The 23,128-nt window shown below is 35.2% G+C and overlaps 1 protein-coding gene across 20 annotated transcripts in view; it reads left to right on the forward strand.

The window, feature by feature from the left end:
- The window catches only part of ARB2A (ARB2 cotranscriptional regulator A), a 490,274-nt gene that overhangs the window by 55,598 nt on the left and 411,548 nt on the right, over positions 1-23,128 (forward strand). For 18 of the 20 annotated variants that reach the window (XM_074201383.1, XM_074201397.1, XM_074201387.1 and 15 more), the window contains one exon: positions 18,747-18,848. In XM_074201383.1, the coding sequence (XP_074057484.1) occupies positions 18,747-18,848 (102 nt within the window). Of the gene's footprint in view, positions 1-9,326; positions 9,352-15,161; positions 15,448-18,746; positions 18,849-23,128 lie in introns of those variants that run through there. The other 2 variants (XM_074201402.1, XM_074201392.1) reach the window with 2 other exon arrangements.

The following is a 23,128-nucleotide window of genomic DNA, read 5'->3' on the forward strand; positions in this document are numbered from 1 at the left end:
AGAGCTGCTATGAATATTTTGGAACATGTGGGACTTTTCCCATTTTTTGTGATTTCTTCTGGATATAGGGATGGTATTGGTATTGCTGGGTCAAAGGGTATGATCATTTTTATTGTTCTTTGGATCAATTCACAACTTCACCAACAATGCATTAATGACCCAATCTTCCCACAACCTCTCCAACATTGTTTTCCCTTCTTGTCTTCTTAGCCCATCTGATAGGTGAGGTAGAACCTCATAGTTGTTTTAATTTGCATTTCTCTAATAAGAAATGATTTGGAACATTTTTTCATATGATATGTATATATATATAATTGCTTTATTTGATATATAATATCAATATATAATTTGATATATAAAATTGCTTGATTTGATTCATATTTTATATATATATATATATATATATAATTGCTTTATTTGTAAACTATCTGTTCACATCCTTTGATAATTTATAAATTGGGGAATGACTTATACCTTATAAATTTGATTCATTTCTCTACATATTTTAGAAATGAGACCTTTATCAGAACCCCCCCCAGCTATGAAAATTGTTTTCTGGCTTTCTATTTTCCTTCTTATTTTGGCATCATTGGTCTTATTAGTGCAAAAACTTTATAATTTAATAAAATCAAAATCATCCATTTTGCAATTTATAATGTATTCTATTTCTTTCTTGGTCATAAATTTCTCCCTTTTCCATAGATCTGACAGAGTATTTCTTGAGCTGTTAATTGGTTTATGGTATTGCCCTTTATATATATAAATCCTATACCCAGTTTGACCTTACTTGGTATAGGATGTAGGATATGGATCTATACCTAGTTTTTGTCATACTAATTTTCAGTCCTCCCCCCTCCTTTTTTTTTTTTAAATGTGAGTTCTTATCCCAGAAAGTAATATGTTTGGGTTGTCAAACAGTGGGCTGCCAGTCATTTCCCACTATTTCTTTTAAACCTATCCTAATCCACTGATTCATTACTCTTATTTATTAACCTATGTTTTGGATGGAATGATCAATTATTTCTATGATTTGTTTTTTGATCCACTTGTTCTTTAAAATTGAGTTATTTAGTTTCCAACTAATTTTTAGTTTATCTTTCCCTGGTTCTTTATGACATGTAATTTTTATTGCATCATGATCTAAAAAGTATGTATTTATTATTTCTGCCTTTCTGCATTTGATTTTAAGGTTTTTAATGCCCTAGTACACATTTAATTTTGGTATAGGTGCCATGTCCTGCAGAGGAAAAAAAGGCATATTTTTTTCCTATTTTCTTTATAATTTTTTTTTTAGCTTTTTTCAAGGCAGATGGGGTTAAGTGGTTTGCCCAAGGCCACACAGCTAAGTAATTATTAAGTGTATGAGATCAGATTTGAACCCAGGTACTCCTGACTCCAGGGCCAGTACTTTATCCACTGCGCCACCTAGCTGCCCAATATAGTTTTCTTCTTTATCCCACTTAATGAGATCTATTTTTGCTTTTGCTTTGTTTGAGATCAGGATTGTAACCCCTCATTTTTTTTTTACTTCTGCTGAAGCATAATATATTTTGCTTTATCCTTTTACCTTTAACCTGTGTGTATCTCTCTGCTTCAGATATGTTTCTTGTAAACAACATATTGTAGTATTCTGGTTTTTAATTTATTCTGATATCTGCAGTGGCCTTGACTTAAAGGAGGAAACAAACCTCTGCAAATACCATTCCTGGGCTGCTTAGGCAACATTTTGACCAACAATAAATCAGGGATTAGACCCCAGCTCCAGCATTAAAAAACTTGGGTCTATACTACCTATACCAGAGGAGCACTGAAGCTCAAACAATTAAAATGACCAAAATGACTAAAAGAGCACTAATCATAGAAAGCTACCTTATAGATAAAGATAACAATGTCACCTAGAAGAAGAAAGCAGTGAGAAATTACCTACATGGGAAGTCTCAAAAGAGTCAGTGAGTTGAATTCAAATCCAAAAGCTCACAGAACTTAAAAAATAATTTAAAAACCAAAGAAGTGAGGGAGAAGAAAATGGAAAAAAGAAATGAAAGGAAAATTATGAAAAATTGTCCAAAGAAATCAACTCCTTTAAAAGTAAAAATAACCAACGGGGAAAAAGAATGTTAACTCTTCAAAAAATAAAGTGGATCAACTGAAAAAGGAATGCAATTCTAAAACTTAAATCAATCAACTAGAAAGGGAATTCAACTCCGCATAAAGTAAAATTGACCAACTGGAAAAGGAAACAAAAGCTAATTAAAGAAAATAAAATCGGGTGGCTAGGTGGTGCAGTGGATAAAGCACTGGCCCTGGAGTCAGGAGTACCTGGGTTCAAATCTGGTCTTAGACACTTAATAATAATTACCTAGCCGTGTGGCCTTGGGCAAGCCACTTAACCCCATTTGCCTTGCCAAAATCTAAAAAAAAAAAAAAAAAGAAAAGAAAAAGAAAAGAAAATCCTAAAAATTAGAATTGGACAAACAGAAACCAGTGACTATGAGACTAGAAGATTCCATCAAAGTAAAAAGGCTGAAAAAAAAACTGAAGAAAATATAAAGTATCTATCTTTAAGGGAAAATGACTTGGAAAATAGATCCAGGAGACATGACTTTCTTATTGGACTAGCAGAAAGCTTCAATCAAAAAAAGATCCTGGAAAATATCTTTCAGGAAAATAGTCCAAATCTGCTAGATCAAGAAGACAAAATAGACATTGATAAGAATACACAGAACCCAGTATAAAAACTCGAAGGTCTATCATAGCCCAATTCCAGAATTCTCAAATAAAGGAGAAATATTGCAAGCAGTAAAAAATGAAGCAATTTTAATACAAAGGAAACACAATCAGACTTACACAGGACTTTTCAATTTCAACATTGAAGGACTGGAGGACCTGAATACCATATTTTGTAGGGCAAAGGACCTTAGATTACAACCAAGAAATTACTACCCTGTAAAATTCAGCATATTCTGTCAGGGGAAAAGATGAGCGTTCACTGCAATAGAAGACTTCAAAATTTTGTCATAAAAAGATTAGAAATAAACAGAGAATTCAACCTCCAAATGAAAAACTCAAGAGATACTTAAAAAGGTAAACACAAAGGGAACCCCCCCCCCAAAAAAAAAACAACAAATGTTAGGTAAGAACATTAAATTATATACAATCCTATAAGGGAAGATATAACACTTGTAACTCTTGAGAAATGTATTTCTCTTAGGGGTTAAAGGGTTGAATATAGTTGAAAAGATTGGATTTAGAAGATATGGGTATGGTTGGTTCTTATCTTTCCATTGAAGAGGAACAACATGACATTAATGTTTAAAAATTGCCACTCTTTTCAATAAACTTGTGACTCCCTCTTATCTCTTGGAGAATTTATATAAAATTATGCATTTGGCATTCCTTTATAATATTACTTTTCCAGTTTTATTACCCATTATTCTCTATCTTAAAATCTGCAATCCAGCCAAACTGATGTTATTGTTCCTCATTTCATTGACTGCTTCTATGAGCCATTTGCAGTGGCTGCCTGTCCTCTCCCTCATTTCCTCTAGAATTTCTGGTTTCCTTTTGTTCTCAGCTCAAGTACCACCTTTCCCTTGAGACTTTTCTTGATTCCCAAATTTCTAGTTGCCTTTACTATAAACCATTTATTTCTTTTTTTCTTATATGCCTACACAATGCACATGTTGTTTATTTTAATAGAACATAAAGTAATTGAGGAAGGGAAATCTTTATCATTTGTCTTTGAATCTTCATAGCTTAGTACAGTTCTTGACACCTAAAATTGTGCTTGTTCTTAGACATTCCTGAATTACTATTATCCTATCATATTTCTAATATGATTCCTCATTTGTCAGGCATCCCTAATCCTATCTTTTTTTTTTCATTTTTTATTCTTGTTTTAATATAGAAACATTAATGTGTTCTCACTTGATTTTTCTGCCAACTTCTGCAACTCTCCAACTGTTGGATAGATTATATTTTCACATGAATTTTCTTTAATTGTCTGATTATTGTGTCATTTCCATTTTGAAAATGTCATTGACTTTTCCTCAGCCATGCTATTGAGGCATTTGTTGACTGAATGTTACTTCTTTTTAAAAATTAATCTATGGTCACTTTTTGACGATGATGACTACTACTACTATTACTGCCTTATAGTTTGAAATGCTAATGAGATTCATTTTCTTTATTTTTGCTATTTGGTTCTGTCTTGACCACTCTGCTGAAACTGCTCTCTCCAAGAAACCTAATGACTTAACAATGAAAATCTTGATTATCCTTCCCATCTGACAGTGATGAGCCACCCTTTCCCCTACTTGTCTTCCTGACAGTGCATTCTCCTACTTTTTCTCCTACCTCTTTGAACATGCATATTTTCCTTCTTTTTTTTCCTGCAGTTGCAGATGGGAGTATTACATTTAAGCCCTCAGCTTTTTGTTCTCTGAAAGTAAGGAGCAGGTTTCCATATCCATTTCCAGAAAAAATAGATATGTATATTCCTGTCAATGTCTCTTTGTCTCAGTCTGTCTGTCTCATATCTTCTGAATGAAATTCTGCAATCTGTGGGACATTCAAGTTCCCTCTGCTTCCCTCTATCTGGTATTGGTTTTCAGTTCCACCTGATTGGCATTTATGATTTTGGTAGATAAATTCTTTTTCCCAAACAATCCTTATCCCTGGAATGGCTTCCCTAACTTCCTTAACATCTTTTTCGTCTTTTTTTTTTTTTAAAGACCAAAGTAGGAGGCAAGCAGTGTTGTGGAAGATCTCTAGATGAGGAGTCAGTAGGCTCAACTATGGCTCTGATACTACTTGTGTAACTAAGGGAAAATAACTTATCCTCTCTGGGCCTCAACTGCCTCATCTCTAAATAGTCCCCTGCAATCCTTAATCATTTGATTATATTTATATCTATTTCTTACACACCTTCTCTGGTTTTCTAGTTTATGTTGTACTTTATGGCTTGGTTTTATTCACTTCTTTCAGCATCATTTAGTATAAATCTTCCTAGGTTTCTCTGAAACTATCCCATTCATCATTTCTTGTGGCACAGTAATATTACATTATTCATATACTGTACCATAATTTGTTCAGCCATTCCCCAGTTGATGATTACCCTCCTTTAGTTTCCATTTCTTGGTATTTGTTGATGAACCAGATAAGGGTTTTTGTTTTTAATCCTATATCTTCTACTAATAAATCATTTACCCTTGGACAATTTACCTATCTTTCTCTATTATGGGTATTAAACAATTATTATTTCTTTGTCTCACAAGATTTTCTTAGGCTCAAATGATACAATGTCTCTTTTGTAAAATAAATATAATAATAGCACTGACCTCAAAGGATAGTTTTGAAGATAATTTGTTCATGAGAAGAGATTATGTGATAAACACTTTGTGAACCTTAAGGGCCTATAAAATCGTCAGCTTTTACCATTATTATAGGTCTGGAACAGGTTACTTACCCCTTTTCAAGAAAAGAACTTTACAAATCTTTTTTTTAAATTGCCTTTTTATTTTGAATATAGCAAATGTTGAATAAAGTGGGCATTTCCATATGTATAATAGAACAGAAAAAATTGTATATATTACTCTGGATTTCTGTTATGAACAGCTTGCTTTTCTTTTAAATGTTATAATAAATTCATTCTGTAGTTTTCAAAGCTGCCTGTCCTGCTTGTCTGTCATTCTTTCTGGCCTTTCTTTTATTCCCTTCTGTGTTTTAAGTCTTAGAACATCTTTTAAGAAATGTACTATAGGTTTGGGATAATGATTTCATATATTTTAAAAATATGTTATTTGAAGAGAATATGAGCTATTTGAGAGTGAGAATTAATGGTTTCACTTTGGTCTTTGTGTCTACAGTGGTATCTGGCACATGGTAGTCATTTAATAAGTCCTTCTTTATGTAGAAGAAAAAAATTCTGTATTATGTATTTTTCTGCATACTTGCCAGGTTTATTTATTTTGAATTTTACAATTTTTCCCCTAATCTCACTTCCTTCCCCCCACCTCCCCACAGAAGACAGTCTGTTAGTCTTCACATTGTTTCCATGGTATACATTGATCTAAGTTGAATGCGATGAGATAGACATCATATCCTTAAGGGAAAAAAAATAAAGTATAAGAGGTAGAAAAATTACGTAATAAGGTAACTTTAAAAAAAAATTTGGTCTTTGTTCAAACTGCACAATTCTATCTCTAGATACAGAAGGTATTCTCCATCACAGATATCTAAAAATTGTGCCTTATTGTTGTGCTGATGGAATGAGCAAGTTCATTAAGTTTGATCATCATCCCCATGTTGCTGTTAAGGTATACAGTGTTCTTCTGGTTCTGCTCATCTTGCTCAGCATCAGTTCATACAAATCCTTCCATGCTTCCCTGAATTCCCATCCCTCCTGGTTTCTAATAGAAGAATAGTGTTTCATGACATACATATACCACAGTTTTATTAAGTCATTCCCAATTGTTTGCTACCACAAACAGGGCTTCTGTGAATATTTTTCTACAAGTGATGTTTTTATAATCTCTTCAGGGTATAGACCCAGTAGTGGTATTGGTGGATCAAAGGGTATGCACATTTGTTGCCCTTTGGGCATGATTCCAAATTGTTCTCCAGAAAGGTTGGATGAGTTCATACTCCACCAACAATGTATTATTGTCCCATATTTCCCACATCCCTTCCAACATTGATCATTGTCCTTTCTGGTCTTATTGACCAGTCTTAGTGGTGTGAGGTGGTACTTCAGAGATGCTTTAATTTGCATTTCTTTAATAAGTTGTGATTTAGAACAATTTTTCATATGACTATGGATCACTTTGATTTCCTCATCTGTAAATTGCCTTTGCATATCCTTTGACCATTTGTCAATTGGGGAATGGGTTGTTCTTTTGAAAATTTGACTCATTTCTCTGTATATTTTAGAAATGATTCCTTTAAGGGGTGGCTAGGTGGCATAGTGGATAAAGCATCAGCTCTGGAGTCAGGAGTACCTGGGTTCAGATCCGGTCTCAGACACTTAATAATTACCTAGCTGTGTGGCCTTGGGCAAGCCACTTAACCCTGTTTGCCTTGCAAAAACCTAAAAAAAGAAAAATGAGTCCTTTGTCAGAAATACTAGTTGTAAAAATTGTTTCCCAATTTACTACATTTCTTTTAATCTTGGTTATAGTGCTTTTATTTGTGCAAACCCTTTTTAATTTAATGTTGATTATTCTAATTTTAAACATCTCTGTTTAGAGGGAAAATCTAAAGAGACATATTCATTCTGCTTCTGAAAATCTGCCACAGCCATTTTGGAGTTAAAATTTATAGTAGTCCCAAAGACAAATTCCACAAATCGACAAGCATTTATTAAGTACTAATAAACTCTGGAAATACTCATATGAGCAAAAGGAAAAACAATATATTCCCTCAAGGAGTTTACATTCTAATGGAAAGACTGCATATAAAAGAAGAAATGAAAAATTCCTTGCATTGAGGAGGGAAAGGATTTCCAAAGAATAGTTGTTTAATTTTCAGTGCAACCTTGAGAATTTCCTAAAACTGATCACTTTTTAAATTGCTCTTTCCAGGGATTCTTCTTCAAGACTGGTCAAAATTGAATTCAAGATACTTCTATTAACTCAGTTAAATTAAGATTTCTTCCTTCTGACCATTCCCTTATCATTCCTTGGAACCAGCTAGATGGTGCATTGGTTAGGGGATTGGACTCAAGAAGGTATAAATTGGTTTGGGAATTGGACTCAAGGAGACATAATTGAGACTTCAGATTCCTATTGTGTGACCTTGACCAAGTTACTTAACCTCTTTTGCTTCAGTTTCCTCAGTTATAAAATGTGAATAATTATAACTTTTTCTGGGTTAAAAGTTACTTTTAAGCCTTCAGTCAATCATGCATGACTAGGAGTTAAGTAGAATTGGGCTCACAGAGGCTTTTGGGGGAGTTTATCCTTTTTTTTTATTTGCCAAGGCAGTGGGGTTAAGTGACTTGTCTAAGGTCACACAGCATTTGAACTCAGGTTCTCCTGATTCCAGGGTTGCTGCTCTATTCACTGTGCTAACTAACTGTCCCTGACCTTCATTTTTTTTTATTTTTTTATTTTTTAGGTTTTTTCAAGGCAAACAGGGTTAAGTGGCTTGCCAAAGGCCACACAGTGAGGTAATTATTAAGTGTCTGAGACCGGATTTAAACCCAGGTACTTCTGACTCCAAGGCCAGTGCTTTATCCACTACGCCACCTAGCTGCCCCTGACCTTCATTTTCAAAGAAAACCACAACCTCAGGGAGGTGATGCCATGATTTGGGTTGATTAGATTGGAATGAGGGGGATGCTGTGCTATGTCAGCAGCTTCACTTTCTTATCCCGTGGTGGCTAGCTGTGAATCAGGATAACTGGAGATGGCTCTAGACGTGAAGCAGTCAGGGTTAAGTGACCTGCCCAAGGTCACGTAACTAGTAAGTGCCAATTGTCTGAGGCTGGATTTGAATTCATTCTCCTGACTCTAAGGGCAGTGCTCTATCCATCACTCCACCTAGTTGCCCATAGTGTGGGGAGGGTAGGAGGGAGCATATTTATATCTTAGCATAGCTAGAAGGCAAGGTCTTTGGTAGGTAGGGATTTGTCCATCAGAATGGTTCCAAGTCATCAAGAACAATAAGCTCATTAACTTCAGAAAAGCCATTCTCTCACTCTGGACCTCAGATAATTCTAAATAATTTTCACAAAGCATTCCCCTATTCCAGCAAGAAAGATTATCTTGATCTGGTATCTTTAAAAATGATAGTTTGGTAAGGGAAGGCTCTTTAAAGACAGTTTGGCCTTTTCCAATTTAATTTGATTATCAGCAAACTTCTTGAGTATCTATGTGAAAGTTGACCTTACCTACCAGTTCTGCTTTTAAAGACCCAGAAAGGTTTATATGTATGTGTATGTATATATAAATATGTAAAGGGCAAAATTAACAGTTCACATTATTCTTATATATTGTATATGTACTATGATAACCTTAGAATCATTACATTTATATTTATTATCATTATTTTTCATTTATGATGTATCTTCTTCCTTTAGAAGCTATTAGGCATTTTATAAGAATAATGTGATATGGATTTCAGTGTAGGACATTGTTTAGAATTTATCTTCAAAGAAAGACTTTTAATTCATATCAGATTTTTTTTTTTTATGTTTTTTGCAAGGCAAATGGGGTTAAGTGGCTTGCCCAAGGCCACACAGCTAGGTAATTATTAAGTGTCTGAGACCAGATTTGAACTCAGGTACTCCTGACTGCAAGGCCGGTGCTTTATCCACTATACCACCTAGCCACCCCTCATATCAGATTTCTTGTAAGAACTTTATAACATGTTACTGTCCTAATATTTTATAATATGTAGTCTTAAAGAATAAGGATACTTCAGTATACTCTATAGCTATGAGTGCTTTTTAAGTTAAAGTTTAAGTAAACATTTTTAAAAGTGCTTACTATGTACAAATGTGCTAGTGCTGGCAATAGAATCTGTCTTCTAAAATATATGTATACACACATATTCATATGGATGGATATATGTGTATATACATATAATTCATTTTAAAAAATATTTTCCAATTAAATTTCTTTCTTTTTTTGGTTTTTGCCAGGCAGTAGGGTTAAGTGACTTGCTCACGTTCACACAGCTAGGTAATTATTAAGTGTCTGAGGTCTCATTTGAACTTAGGTCCTCCTGACTCCAGGACCAGTGTTCTATCCACAGGATTACCTAGCTGCCCCCTTTTCAACTAAATTTAAAATTAAATTTTTTAAACATTCTTATTTTAAATTTTGAGTTCCAAATTCTCTCCAACCTCCCACCTGTCCTTCAGCCCTTGAGAAAAAAGTAAGGAATATGATATTGATTATCCAGCCCACATTAACTGTATTGCAAAAGAAATCAATGCAAAAACCCTAAGAAAAATAAATTGAAAAAAAAACTGTGCTCAATCTTCAGTCTTTTTTTTAATTTATTTTTTTATTCTCATTTTGTACAAATTTTTTTTACATTAATAAAATATTCTTGTTTACAAGTAAACAAAGTACCCCTCCTCCCCCATGAATATAGATAGACTTGCTTGGGCGAAAAAAGTAAAGGGGAGAGAAAAAAATTAAAATTAAAAAAAAATAATAGTAGTAATTGTAGGTATGGCCAGGTGGCGCAATGGATGAAGCACTAGCCCTGGAGCCACGAGCACCTGAGCCCATATCCAGCCTCGTAAACCCAACAATCACCCAGCCGTGTGACATGCAAGCCACCCGATCCCCACTGCCCTGCAAAAACCAAAAAAAAAAAAAAAGGAAAAAAGACCCCAAATAAAATAAAACTAGTAATAATAGTAGGGGTGGCTGGGTGGCAGACAGAGCATTGGCCCTTGAGCCAGGAGCACCCGGGTCCAAATCCGGCCTCAGACACCCAAAGATCACCCTGCTATGTGGCCCCAGGCAGGCCACCCAGCCCCACTTGCCCTGCATGCTCCCCCAAATAATAATAACAAAAAATGTGCTTCAGTCTTTGTTCCAACACCAACAACTCTGTCATGGGTGGATCTCATTCTTTATGCTTAGTCTATCACAAAAGTTACTTCCATATTTTTCCACCATTGCCATTGCTGATCGCAACTCCCTCCTTTCTTATTTCTCCACTACCATGTACTCTATTTTCTCTCTCCTTTCACTCTGACTCTGCTGTAGGGTCGTTGACTGGTGCAGCAGACAGATCCCTGGTCCTGGGGCCAAGAAGCCCTGAGCCCCCATACCACCCCTTAGGCCCAGAATCCACCTGGCCCCATGGTCCTGGGCAGGCCTTCCAATCCCAGCCCCTTGCAAGAAGTAAAAAAGAAAATGTGTTATATCTGACCACTCTCCCCCCATGGTCCATCCTCTCCTCCTTTATTCACATCCCCACCCCTTCCCCCTGCTCCCCCCTCCTTCTTACTCCAGATGTCTATACCCCATTGAGTATATATGCTGTTTCCTCTCCTAGCCATCTCTGATGAGAGCAAAGGTTCCCTCATTCCCCCCTTGCCTCCCCCCTTCCATATCATTGCAATAGCTCATTGTAATAAAAAAAATCTTATGTGAAATATCTTGGACTATTCTCCTGCTCCTTTTTTTTTCTCCCATTCCATTTCCCTTTTTTCTATTGACTCCATTTTTACAACATATTTTATCTTCAAATTCAGCTTTCTCCTGTGCTTCAACTATAAAAGCTCTCTCTACCTGCTCTATTAACTGAGAAGGTTCATATGAGTATTATCAGTGTCATTTTTCTATGCAGGAATGCATGCAGTTCATCCTCATTAAGTCCCTCATATTTCCCCCCTCTCCTCCAATCTCCACGCTTCACCTGAGTCCTGTATCTGAGGATCAAACCTTCTGTTCAGCTCTGGCCATTCCAAAAGGAACATTTGAAATTCCCCTGGTTCATCGAAAGTCCATCTTTTTCCCTGGAAGAGGACATTCAGCCTTGCTGGGTAGTTCATTCTTGGCTGCATTCTAAGCTCTCTTGCCTTCCGGTATATTGTATTCCAAGCCCTATGAGCTGCTAAGTCCTGTGTGATCCTGACTGCAGCTCCACGATATTTGAACTGTGTCCTTCTGGCTGCTTGTAATATTTTCTCTTTGACTTGGGAGTTCTGGAACTTGGCTATAATATTCCTAGGGGTTGGTTTTTTGGGATCTCTTTCTTTGGGGGATCGGTGGATTCTCGCCATTTCTATTTTGCCCTCTGCTTCTAGAATATCAGGGCAATTTTCCTGTAGTAATTCTTTGAAAATGATGTCAAGGCTCTTTTCCTGATCATGACTTTCAGGTATTCCAATAATTTTCAGATTATCTTTCCTAAGTCTGTTTTCCATATCAGTTGTTTTTTCAATGAGATATTTCACATTTTCTTCTAATTTTCATTTTTTTTGGTTTTGAAGTATTGATTCCTGATTTCTGGTAAATTCATCAATCTCCCTGAATTCTATTCTTTGTCCGAAGGATTTGTTCTCCTCAGAGTTTTCTTATCTCTTTTTCCATCTGGCCAATTTTGCTTTTTAAAGCATTCTTCTCCTCAATAACTTTTTGAACTGTTTTATCCATTTGACCTAAGCTGGTTTTTAGCATGCTATTTTCTTCAGCATTTTTTTGGATTTCCTTGACTAAGCTGCTGACTTCATTTTCATGTTTTTCCTGCATCTCTCTCCTTTCTTTTCCCAGTTTTTCTTCCAACTTCCTCATTTGATTTTCAAAGTCTTTTTTGAGCTGTCATAGCCTGAGCCCAATTTCTGTTTTTCTTGGAGTTTTTAGATGCAGGAGCTTGTGCTTCCTCATCTTCAGACTGAGTATTTTGGTCCTTCCTGGGCTCATTTGCAAAATATTTCTCAGTAGTCTTCCTTTTGTTTCTCTGCTTGCTCATTTTCCCAGCCTGGGCCTGGTTTGGGGTGTTTCTTGAGCTTTTGGGACACTCCCACAAGGGTCTCAGTGTGTGAGGCTCTGTCCTCCCTCCTGGTCTGTGAATGACCATAAGCGCCCCCCTCTGCCACGGGGCTGAGGTGGGGGGGCTCTGCTGTTCTATGGGGGTGCCTAGACTGCAATCAGGATCTGAATGTGGTCAGAGCCCCAGAGTCCTGTTCCAGGGGCAGAGGACAGAGCTGGACAGTCTCTTTCTTCACTCCCCTCCTTAGGTTCAATGGACTCATGCCCTGGGGGCTCCTGCTTACTGTCTGCTTCTGTTTCTGGCTCTGGGCTGCTGAAAGACCAAGCTGCTCCCTGTGTGCTCTGAGGGCTGGGCTCCACATGCTCCCTCTGGCAGAGGTGCCCCGCTGTTCCCCCACTTTGTGCCTGGTGTTCCTCGGGGTGCAGCTCAGGAGACTCCCCCCCCCCCTGCTGTGAGCTGAGACCCCCAGTGCCCTGGGGCTGCCTCCCGGAGGCTGAAGTTCTTTGGCTCTGGCAGGCCGCCCCTCAGACCCCGGGAAACAGAGCCTTTTTGCTCTTTTCCAGGTTACCTGGAGTAGGAGAACTGCCTCACTGGGTCCCTTTGTGGGTTCTGTCTCTCGAAAGTTTAGTTAGAGTCCTTAGCTGATGAGTTTTATCCTTCACTCAGTCTTAAATAGTTCCTTCTCTTAAGATAGCATTTTTCATCATAGGTCCTTTGGAATTAAGATCCTCTCTTTAAGGAGTTTATGTTCTATTGGAAATTTAAAAAACAAATCTATATTATTGTAATATTTGAAATAGAAATGAATCAAGAAATTTAAGTACTTCAGTATTCAATGTATTTTTGATTTTATTGTTATAGATATGTTTACTAGCAATGCATATCACTGCCTGATTCCGATTTTTTTCTCATCAATTCACTTCAATCAATATTTATTAAATACTTGCTGTGTACTGAGTACTATTCTAGGTGCTCAAATATTGGCCCTATACTACATGTATAAAGATATGGAAAGAGAGAGAAAGTAAACTCATTAAGTAAGGAGCATTAGGAAAGAACTTGATGTAGAATCATAGGATCCAAAATTTAGAGATGAAGGCCAGTCCTCTTAAAGCTGAAGTTATGTGACTGCTAGTGTTTGGAGACAGGATTTGAATCCAAATCTTCCTGTTCTACATCCCATACTGGAACTGCCTTTCCCTCTCATTTTCCTTGAAATTCCATCATAATAGATTTCTTCTTAACAGATTTCTTTTTCATATAATCCTTCCATCTTGAAATCTTAATATATTACATCCTTGGCCACCCTTTCCATAACTGAATACACTTTGTCTCATTCTTAACACTGGATGAGAACCTAACTTCTGAGCAACACTTCCAGGCTCTCTTCCTGCCATTATCTCTCAACTACTTTTTTTTTCTATGATTCACTCCATATAGAAACATCACTTTATTCAGATCCTGCTGATTGTAATTTTCTCCCTCCCTTCAATTTTTTTAATTCAGATCTTAACACCTACCTCCCCTCAAAAGACCCCCAAACATTCATGTATACATAGCAGAACATATATTGTATATGAAACATGATACTGCTAACTTTAAAAAAAAGTATATAATACAGTTAACTCAGTTTAAAAACTATCCTTGTTGTGGGTGCCTCCTTCAGAACTTTCTGCCATTATCTCCTGTGCTTTTAAAATAGCTTTCAGATACCTTCTTTTGGAATGGCCATTGCTACTACCCCCCTCCCCAGCTATACTATTCTCCTTGCATGACATAAGCCATCTCCTTGTTTCTCTTTGCTTAATGCTCCATCTCCAGATTGGCAGTCAAAACTTTAATTTGATTGCCTTTCTTACTCTTTCCTTCCTTAAACTGCTGACTTCTGGCTTCTTTCAAATCTTAGCAAAAATCCTTTATGCAAGAAGCCTTTTCTGATCTCCTTACTACTTCTCTTTCAACAATCATTTCCATTTTATCCTGTAGATTTCTTGTTGCTTGCAATTTGTCTACTTAGTGAGTTTTCTGGGAGCAGGGACTATTTTTAACTTTCTTTGTATCTCCCCAGCTCTTAGCAAAGCATCAAGCATAGTTGATGCTTTTTTTTTTTTGGCAAGGCAATGGGGTGATAAGTGGCTTGCCCAAGGCCACACAGCTAGGTAATTATTAAGTGTCTGAGCCCAGATTTGAACTCAGGTACTCTTGACTCCAGGGCCGGTGCTCTATTCACTGTGCCACCTAGCCGCCCCCTCACTGTGCCACCTAGCTGCCCCTACTGTGCTACCTAGCCGCCCCTGATGCTTAATGATGACTTGATTCCCTTTTCTTCCCTCTTTCCCATAAAAACAGAAGTAATTCATCCTCAAGTTCTTCTTTTTTTTTATTTAATGACCTCATTATCTTTTGAAGGTTCTGGAGGAGCACTCTTCTTTCTCCCTTCCTAGAAAGTTTGCCCCTTCTAATTGCTGAAATAACTTTACCTTTCTGTTAACTTTACCTTGGAGTTGTATGTTTGTAATTGAGTTCCTGCTCAGCTTTGGTCTTTTTATCATAAGTGCTTGAAAATTCTATTATATTAAAAGTCTGATTATACTCAATTTTACAGGGTAAATTATTTTGTAAGACTATATCTTGTCATTTGAATATATTATTCTGAGTTCTCCTTCTGTTTGCTAGTTATTTGTGTAAACCTCTGATTCCTTGGTACTTGAACTTATTTATAGATAGTTTGCTGAGGTTTTTCTTTGGTGCAGAAACTCAGTTTTGCCTTTAGCATTAATGTTCTGTGAACATCATAGTACTCTTTTATGTCTCAGAATGAAGTACTAGGAAACTTTAGAACCTTGGAATATCCATGTCTTAGTATTGCCCTGCCCACATTGGTTGCCATCACTCCTGGACCTTCATGGTACCTATGGTGGATTTCCAGTCCCCTCAAGGCTTGATATGTATCAATGGTCCATCTCTGGTCATGTTGGGAAGATCCTGGTTTGTTTTGCCTTTGCATATGTTGACTTTATTTGTTTGTTTCTTCTCAAACACCCTGACTTTCCATTTTATCAGCCTCTTCAGATTCTATTTTAATTTCATTGGAATGAAATGTTGATAACTTTATGTTTATTTAAATTTTTTATGGGGGGGGGGAGAGTTTGGACCTGTGATTTCATTGGTGTTGAAATGTTCTCTACCAGTGCAGATTGGTAAATGTTCTACATCTGAAAGCAGTAAACATTTTGATTACAGCATTCAAAGATTTAGTGCTTTTTCTAGGGTCATAGTCAATTTTTGAGAGATGCGAGCTGAACTCAGGTTTTTCTTAGTCAGAGAGACTGACATCCATTATTCCATGGTGATGCCTCTTCATTCATTTCTTCCTCTCTTCCTTCCTTCCTTCCTTCCTTCCTTCCTTCCTTCCTTCCTTCCTTCCTTCCTTCCTTCCTTCCTTCCTTCCTTCCTTCCTTCCTTCCTTCCTTCCTGACTTTCTTTTATCTCTCCATTCCATGTATCTGTATACATTTGGCATACTTTTTGTATTCTTTGGCCTTAAGAGACCCTACAGAAATAATAGCAATTTGGAAGACCTCAGAAATAAGTTGCCCTATGAGTCTAGTGTGTGTGTGTATTTAATTGCAAAACCAACTATGCACTTGCTTACCCCTCCTTTTCACCTCCTCAATCAATTATAATTTTTAAAAACTCCAATCTTGAATTAGGAGAGTGGGAAGGATAAAAGGTAAAGCTTCAGAACTAGGACGACTCCTGTATCGTTTGTGATTGTCAAAGGTCCTGAGATGTTAAGTATGAAAGAATAAAAGATAATACCTCCAAATGGAGGACTATTAAGTTATAAAAGCATAAATATGTGAGTTATCATTTTTATTACTTTGCTTATAGTTTTGTTTTTTAATCCTTTTGTGCTGTAGTTGAAACAGAATCAGAAATGTTGAAAGATTAGAAATAAGAATGAATGGAGGGTTGAGAACTAGTAATATTTCATCATTATGCACTGTGAACATGCATCCTTGATGTAATATTTAATTAATGTAAACTAGTAAGATCTTAATATAAGTTTATTTCCTTTTTTTGTGGTGTAAGAGGAACATAATATATTTCATTGAAGTACAGAATTGAAAAGTGGGAAGGGCCTGCCCTCTCACTTTGGTAAATGTTGAAAAGAGTACCTGTTCATTTTTCACAATATGATACCTTCTCACCACCACACGGTGTACATGCCTTGTGCACATTTTTAGGTCATTTGTATGGAATTCTAGAGGTGAGAATGTAGGCATATAAAACAGTGGCTATTGATGTTGTCTGGTTGCCTTTTTTTTTTTTTTTTAAAAGTGATATTTGCTTGTGATTTTTATTTTCAGTTTTTCAGTGTCTTGTCTAGCTTATGCATTGATTTGTCAACACTTAAAGTTGTGTGACTTTCAGCATGGCCTTCCTCTGTTTACTGGACTTGGCTGAATTGTATTTCTTTTTATATTCTTTACTGCTATTTACATTTCTTCATGCAACATATCAGGAATTATGCTAGTGTCCAACTGTGGAAACTCCAGTGGCATTGATGAAGGAATTTGTTTTAGCAATGCTGACAGATGTTTTCCATTTTTCATCTGTAATCCTATTTTCATATTTCAATGCTTATTTTTTTAACACTGTTTTGGATAGAAATTAGTTCCTAACCACACTTTCTTCAAACTTATTTTATCTCTTGAATGTTTTTTAGTGTTTTATTAGATAATGCTACTTTGTTGTCTTCTACCATCCTCATCCTTAAAATTTCACAAAAATTAATTTATATTTCTAAATTAGTGCTGTCTTTGATTGTCATCTCCCTTCTTAGGAAGAAGATCAAGTTTTGAGATAGGTTGAGATAGTTACTAAATATTTTTGGCTTCTTTATTTTGGTGATCAACTTGGTTCTATGTCAATTTCTATTCATTTAAACATTTCTCATTTTTATAACATCAATAATTTGTTTAAATAGGTCATTAGGTCTGTTTTTATTACTTTCTAGATCTTATTCTTTTTTTTTTTTTTTAAGGTTTTTGCAAGGCAAATGGGGTTAAGTGGCTTGCCCAAGGCCACACAGCTAGGTAATTATTAAGTGTCTGAGGCTGGATTTGAACCCAGGGACTCCTGACTCCAGGGCCGGTGCTCTATCTACTGTGCTACCTAGCCACCCCCTAGATCTTATTCTTAACTGTGTTCTAATTTGGTGTTGTTCCTGTTCTAATAAGTCAATAAATTAACTATAATCAGCTAATTTCTTGTCAGTTTAATTTTTTAGTTATTGTGTGACTGCCATGTTCATTATATTTTGTTTTCGCTCCTTTTCTCTGAGTTTGATTGATTCTGTTATTTTCCTGTTTTTATAAATGCTCTAAAAACCATTTGATTTTTAATTCTTACTTTGCCATTTCCATTATTTTGCTAACATCACTGCATTGAGATAAGTGGGAAGGAAATAACCAAAGTACATTTTGAACTTTTATTTAATGGTTCACTCCAGCCAAAGAATTTATTGCTTGGAATACTTGTGATGAGTTTCTTTGCCCTTAGATAGGATGGTCTTCAGACAGCAGTCTCTCACTGGGGTTTTATTCAGCTTCTTTCCCATGTAACAGAATCTGTCAGTGTTTGCACTTTGTCATAGCTGTTGAGAGCTCAACATCAATTTTACCACATTGAGGCATCACAGGACAATTTTTGTAAAGGAAATTGAAAAATACATTTATAGCCATAGTTTGAAGGAAAAGTACTTGTCATCCAAATCTGTTATTTCATTTATGTGAGGAAATTTTTTGATCAGTGAAGATTGACAGCTATTCAAACAACTTATAATCTTCATAGGATTGCATGAGAGTTCTGAGATGTTAATGGCTGACTTGATCACACAGCTAAGATATATCAAAGATAGGACTTGAACCAGGTCTCCTTATTCTATCTAATATGCCACAGTACCTCTAAAAGCTAAAATCTATATTTTGAATATTGTTACTCCATGTTTTCTCTGGGAGCTATGTCTGTATTTTTTTCATACTGTGTATATGTAGTGCTGTTTTGTAACATGTTACTTTATAAATTTAAAAATATAAGCACTTAATAAATATGATCAACATACCTAAAATTAAATAGATTAGAAGCAATAAATATTTTGTAAATATTAGGGATTTTTCTTTTGTAAAGTTTTCTTGTAATTGCCAACTATATAACCTATCATCCTTATTGTTTGACATGAACATGACCAGTCCATAATCATGCCACTTTTTTCCCTTCAGATTTATTGTCTAGAATAGACTTGGATGAACTGATGAAAAAAGATGAGCCACCTCTTGAATTTCCTGATACTCTTGAAGGGTTTGAATATGCTTTTAATGAAAGTAAGTCATGTATGTTATATGGATTCATTTAAGAATGCTAATAGAGTCACAGATATTAACTACTACTCTTACACTTGATCATAACCTTTCATAGGCCAAGAAGCTAATAGTTGCTACTTTTAATGAATGATTTTCTTTTTTAGCAATAATGGTTTATCCTTACTATATTGGACACTTTCAATCAAATTTAAAAGTACCAAGTTATAATTTCCTATAATTGTCAAACCTTTTAAAAAGATGTTAATGAATTTGATCCCACTTTTTTCTTTCTTTGCTGTTCCATTCTCATATATCCACTCTAAAGACCTAATTAGATTATATGGAAAGATGCTACTTTTATTAAACTATTATGAATTAAATGTTTATCATTTTAATGTAAAATGCTAAGTTTTCCCATAATCTTATAGGACATAGATGTGTTATACATCTTTTAATGAAATTACAATCAAAATAAATTCTGTACTTGATTCTAGAAGTAGATCAAATCAGCAATGAGAAATCTGATCCAGCTGATCTCTAAGCACCTATTCAAAATAGATAACATGTTAATATATTTTTTTGACTTGATTGAAAAGAGTTGATAACCTCTGGGACTTTAAACATTGTAGATATTTCTTTTAAGAGTAAATTGTTATGGTATTTGTGTGGAATCAAAGTTGCATTTTCTGATGAGATAAAATCTTTCATATGCTAGTATATATGGAATAAAATAAAGCAAGTTTTAGACAAATTAGAAATTTAGATCTTATGCTATTCTTCAGTTCTCAAATTTCCTAAAATATCACTGACATTGGCACACATTATTTTCTGTTGATTTGTGGATCTTTGTGTCCTTGCACACTTTTAAAATTTCATTTAACAGAGTTCAGTAGTCACACAGACCAATTCAGAACAAGACCAAGGAACTGTTATGAGGAAACCACATTCTCTTTGGTTTTAGATATAGAAGACTTCAGTTTTTACAGCTGTCAAATAGGCAACAAGAATTTTTAGTCAGTTATTATATACCTGGCACCTTGCTAAAAATTGGTTATGCAAAAAAAGGGCAAACAGCTAACATTCAGGTAATGGTGGGAAAGATGATATACAAACAACTGTACATAGACTATATCTATAATCAATCAATCTATCTATCTATCTATCTATCTATCTATCTAATCTGTCTCTGTTGCTGTTCTTTTTTTCTTTATATCTGTCTTGAGAGAGTTATTTGGAAATTATCTCAGAGGGAGCACACTAACTTTAAAGGGAACTAGAAAAAGATTCTTGAAGAAGGTAGAATTTTAGCTATCTTCAAGGAAGCTAGGTGGTGGTGACAAAGAAAAATAACATTCTAGGAATGAAAGAAAAGCCAGTTAAAATACAGAATTGGGAGATGGGATGATTTGTCTGAAGAACTTGCAAATCAGTGTCGCTGAATCTCAGGGTATATGGAAAAAAGTAAGGCATGAGAAGACTGGAAAGGTAGGAAGGGGCTGTGTTTTGAAGGACTTTAAAACCTAAACAGAGGTTTTAATATTTTATCTTGGGGTTCATAGGCAACCACTGGAGTGGGAGTTTTTTTGGAGAAAGGTTGGATTGGGGATAGACAAGATAGGAAATCAGAATAGATTTTTTTGAATCATAAGCATAGGGATGATTCCTGAATACAAGTACACTAATAAAATCATCACTGAACTAGTAGGAGAAGAGAACCCAGTATAGAATCTTGAGGGACACCTATACTTTATAGGTCATCAGTATTTCCATTCTATCTTTATGATAAGTAATTTGCTCATTTGCTCTTCACAACACCTTTTAGCTTTTTAAATGCTCTTAAGACATTCTGGATAGACATAGATAATAAAAGTCATACGTAGAATCTCTATGGACCAAGTCCCTCATTTTTACAGATGAGGAAATTGAGACTTGAGAAGTAACTTGTCTTAGGTCACTTGGGAAATAATAAGAAAGAGAGGTGGAACTCAAATCTTAAGTTCTTTTGGGTTTTGTATTCCATGTTCTTTCCCTATACCATACTGCCTTTTTTGCACCTTATACAAATTAATAGATATTAATAAACCATTTTAAACTTCTGGAAAAGTATCTTGTTTATCACAAGTTTATCATTTGTGTATTTATGCCATACATAAAATCTTGTGGAGCCGAGAAATCTGAAGAAAAATGAAGATATTCTTGATTATTCAGTATTTTTTCTCCAACTTTTTTTTCCCTTCTTGAGTTGAATAAATTGACAATTAAAAATAGACACCTTTCTTAGCTTTTAATGACAGCAGTCTTATATTTATATCCCATTACAGGCTTATTGTCAAGATCAAATGGAATTAAGTTTATTCTCTGCAAACCCTAATGGGAAACTATCATTATTATCCTCAGTGTCTACCTGGTATAAAAATTTGCAAATGTTTGTGGAAAGAAAGGATGAATATGAGAGGATATGTTTTGAGATGTTTAACTGGCACTTTAAAACCTATACCAAGCATTCCATCATTCAGTTAGTCATTCTTTGTCTGGGTTTGATAATAGGCAGGTTTCATAACCAAACAACAACAACAAAATCTCCTTAGTGTAGGAGGATCCTTCCCACCTCCCCTAAGCTCATTTTCTTTTGTTCTGGGGAAGCATAAGTTTGGGGGGGGGGGGGAAGAGGTGCTGAGATTAACAGCCTAGTTACATTAGTTGTTTTTTTTTTTGCTGCCATATTGACTCATATTGAGCTTGTATTCCCCAGAACAGTATTCAGACAAATTCCTCTTCCATCTTATTTCCTGTGAATTTGATGTTTTGTACTCAAGTGAAAGATTTTATCCTCTTTTTTGGTTATTTTATATCCTGAACTTAAGAAACAACAAATAACGAACTTTTCCTTATTACATAGAAGAAGAAGCTATAGGTCTCTTTAGATCTGTGCAATTGTATCAGTTGTATGATCTCAGCTTACATTTTATCTACATTAGCTTATTTTTAAGTTCAAATTGTGGCTTTCTTACGATTTTCTTCTCTGCCTTTGAAGAAAGAATGTGTTAATTTTCTTTTTGTTATCCAATTCCTGTCCCCCTTGTCCACTCTCCATATTGAAAACAAAAACAAAATCCTTGGAACAAATAATCATAATTAAGCAAAATAAATTCCCACATTCACTATGTTGAAAATGTATGCTTTCTTCAGTCTTATTATCATGCTTTGTCTTTAGTCTAATAGTATTGTTGTTCATTGCATTTGTAGAGTTTTCAGGTTTTTTCAGGATTATTTTTTATAATATTGTTATGATATAAATTGTTCTCCTGGTTTTGTTCACTTCATTCTGTAATGAAATCATACTAATCTTCCAAGGGTTCCATGAAACCATTAATTTCCTTGTTTCTTATGGAGCAATTTTTTGCTAGTATTTTAATATACTCACATACCATAATTTATGTAGCCATTTCCCTTTGTTTCTGATTCTTTGCTATTATAAACAGAGCTTCTATGAATATTTTTTTCTACAAATGGATCCTTGTCCTCTTTGATATTTTCCAGTCATAGCCTTAGTAATTCTATTTGATTTAGCCCAATGTTTTAGATTGTTGAGATCTTAGCTGTTAGATTCAATGTGATAATTGTTCCTTCCAGCTTTATGATAACTAAAAACTCGATAAATCTTCCATTTCTGTTTTTTATCCAAATATTACATGTCATAGGATTAGGGAAAGACCATCTGGGGGGGGGGCCCTGTTAGGGACTTTCCTCTAGTTGATGATTAACATCGAATTTTTAACGACTATTCTTTGGTGCTGGTCAATCAATCAATTCTAAATTTTTCTGTGTTATTGTCTGGTCCAAATAGCATCTTGTCTACAACAATATTTTTAAAAATTTAAGTAAACTAAATTGAATATTCTTCTTCTGATTTGTCAGTTTACTAATCCTGTCCATAAAGACAGATTAGTCTGGTTTATTAAGCTATAAGCTTTTTGTGATTATTTCTTTTTATAGATTTTCACATATAATTGTTTTATTAATATTTTTCTAGAAGTTCACCAGGAATTGAAAATAACTTTTCTAGTTACAGTTTGGAAGGATAAAGGACAGGCATTGGATTTGTGATTCCATTGATATAAAGAATTTCCACATGAGGGAAATCTTTCTCCCAATATAGGTTAATACTATCCAATTTAGAGCCTTGGCGAAAGAAAAAAAGCAGAGATTTTTGTCAAATTTAGAAGTTTTTAAACTGTGGAAGAAAGTCTAATTATTTTAATTTGTATTCAACAACTTTAACAATGTATCTCAGTGCACAT

The sequence above is a fragment of the Macrotis lagotis genome, chromosome X (assembly GCF_037893015.1).
Source record: "Macrotis lagotis isolate mMagLag1 chromosome X, bilby.v1.9.chrom.fasta, whole genome shotgun sequence".
Taxonomy (NCBI): domain Eukaryota; kingdom Metazoa; phylum Chordata; class Mammalia; order Peramelemorphia; family Peramelidae; genus Macrotis; species Macrotis lagotis.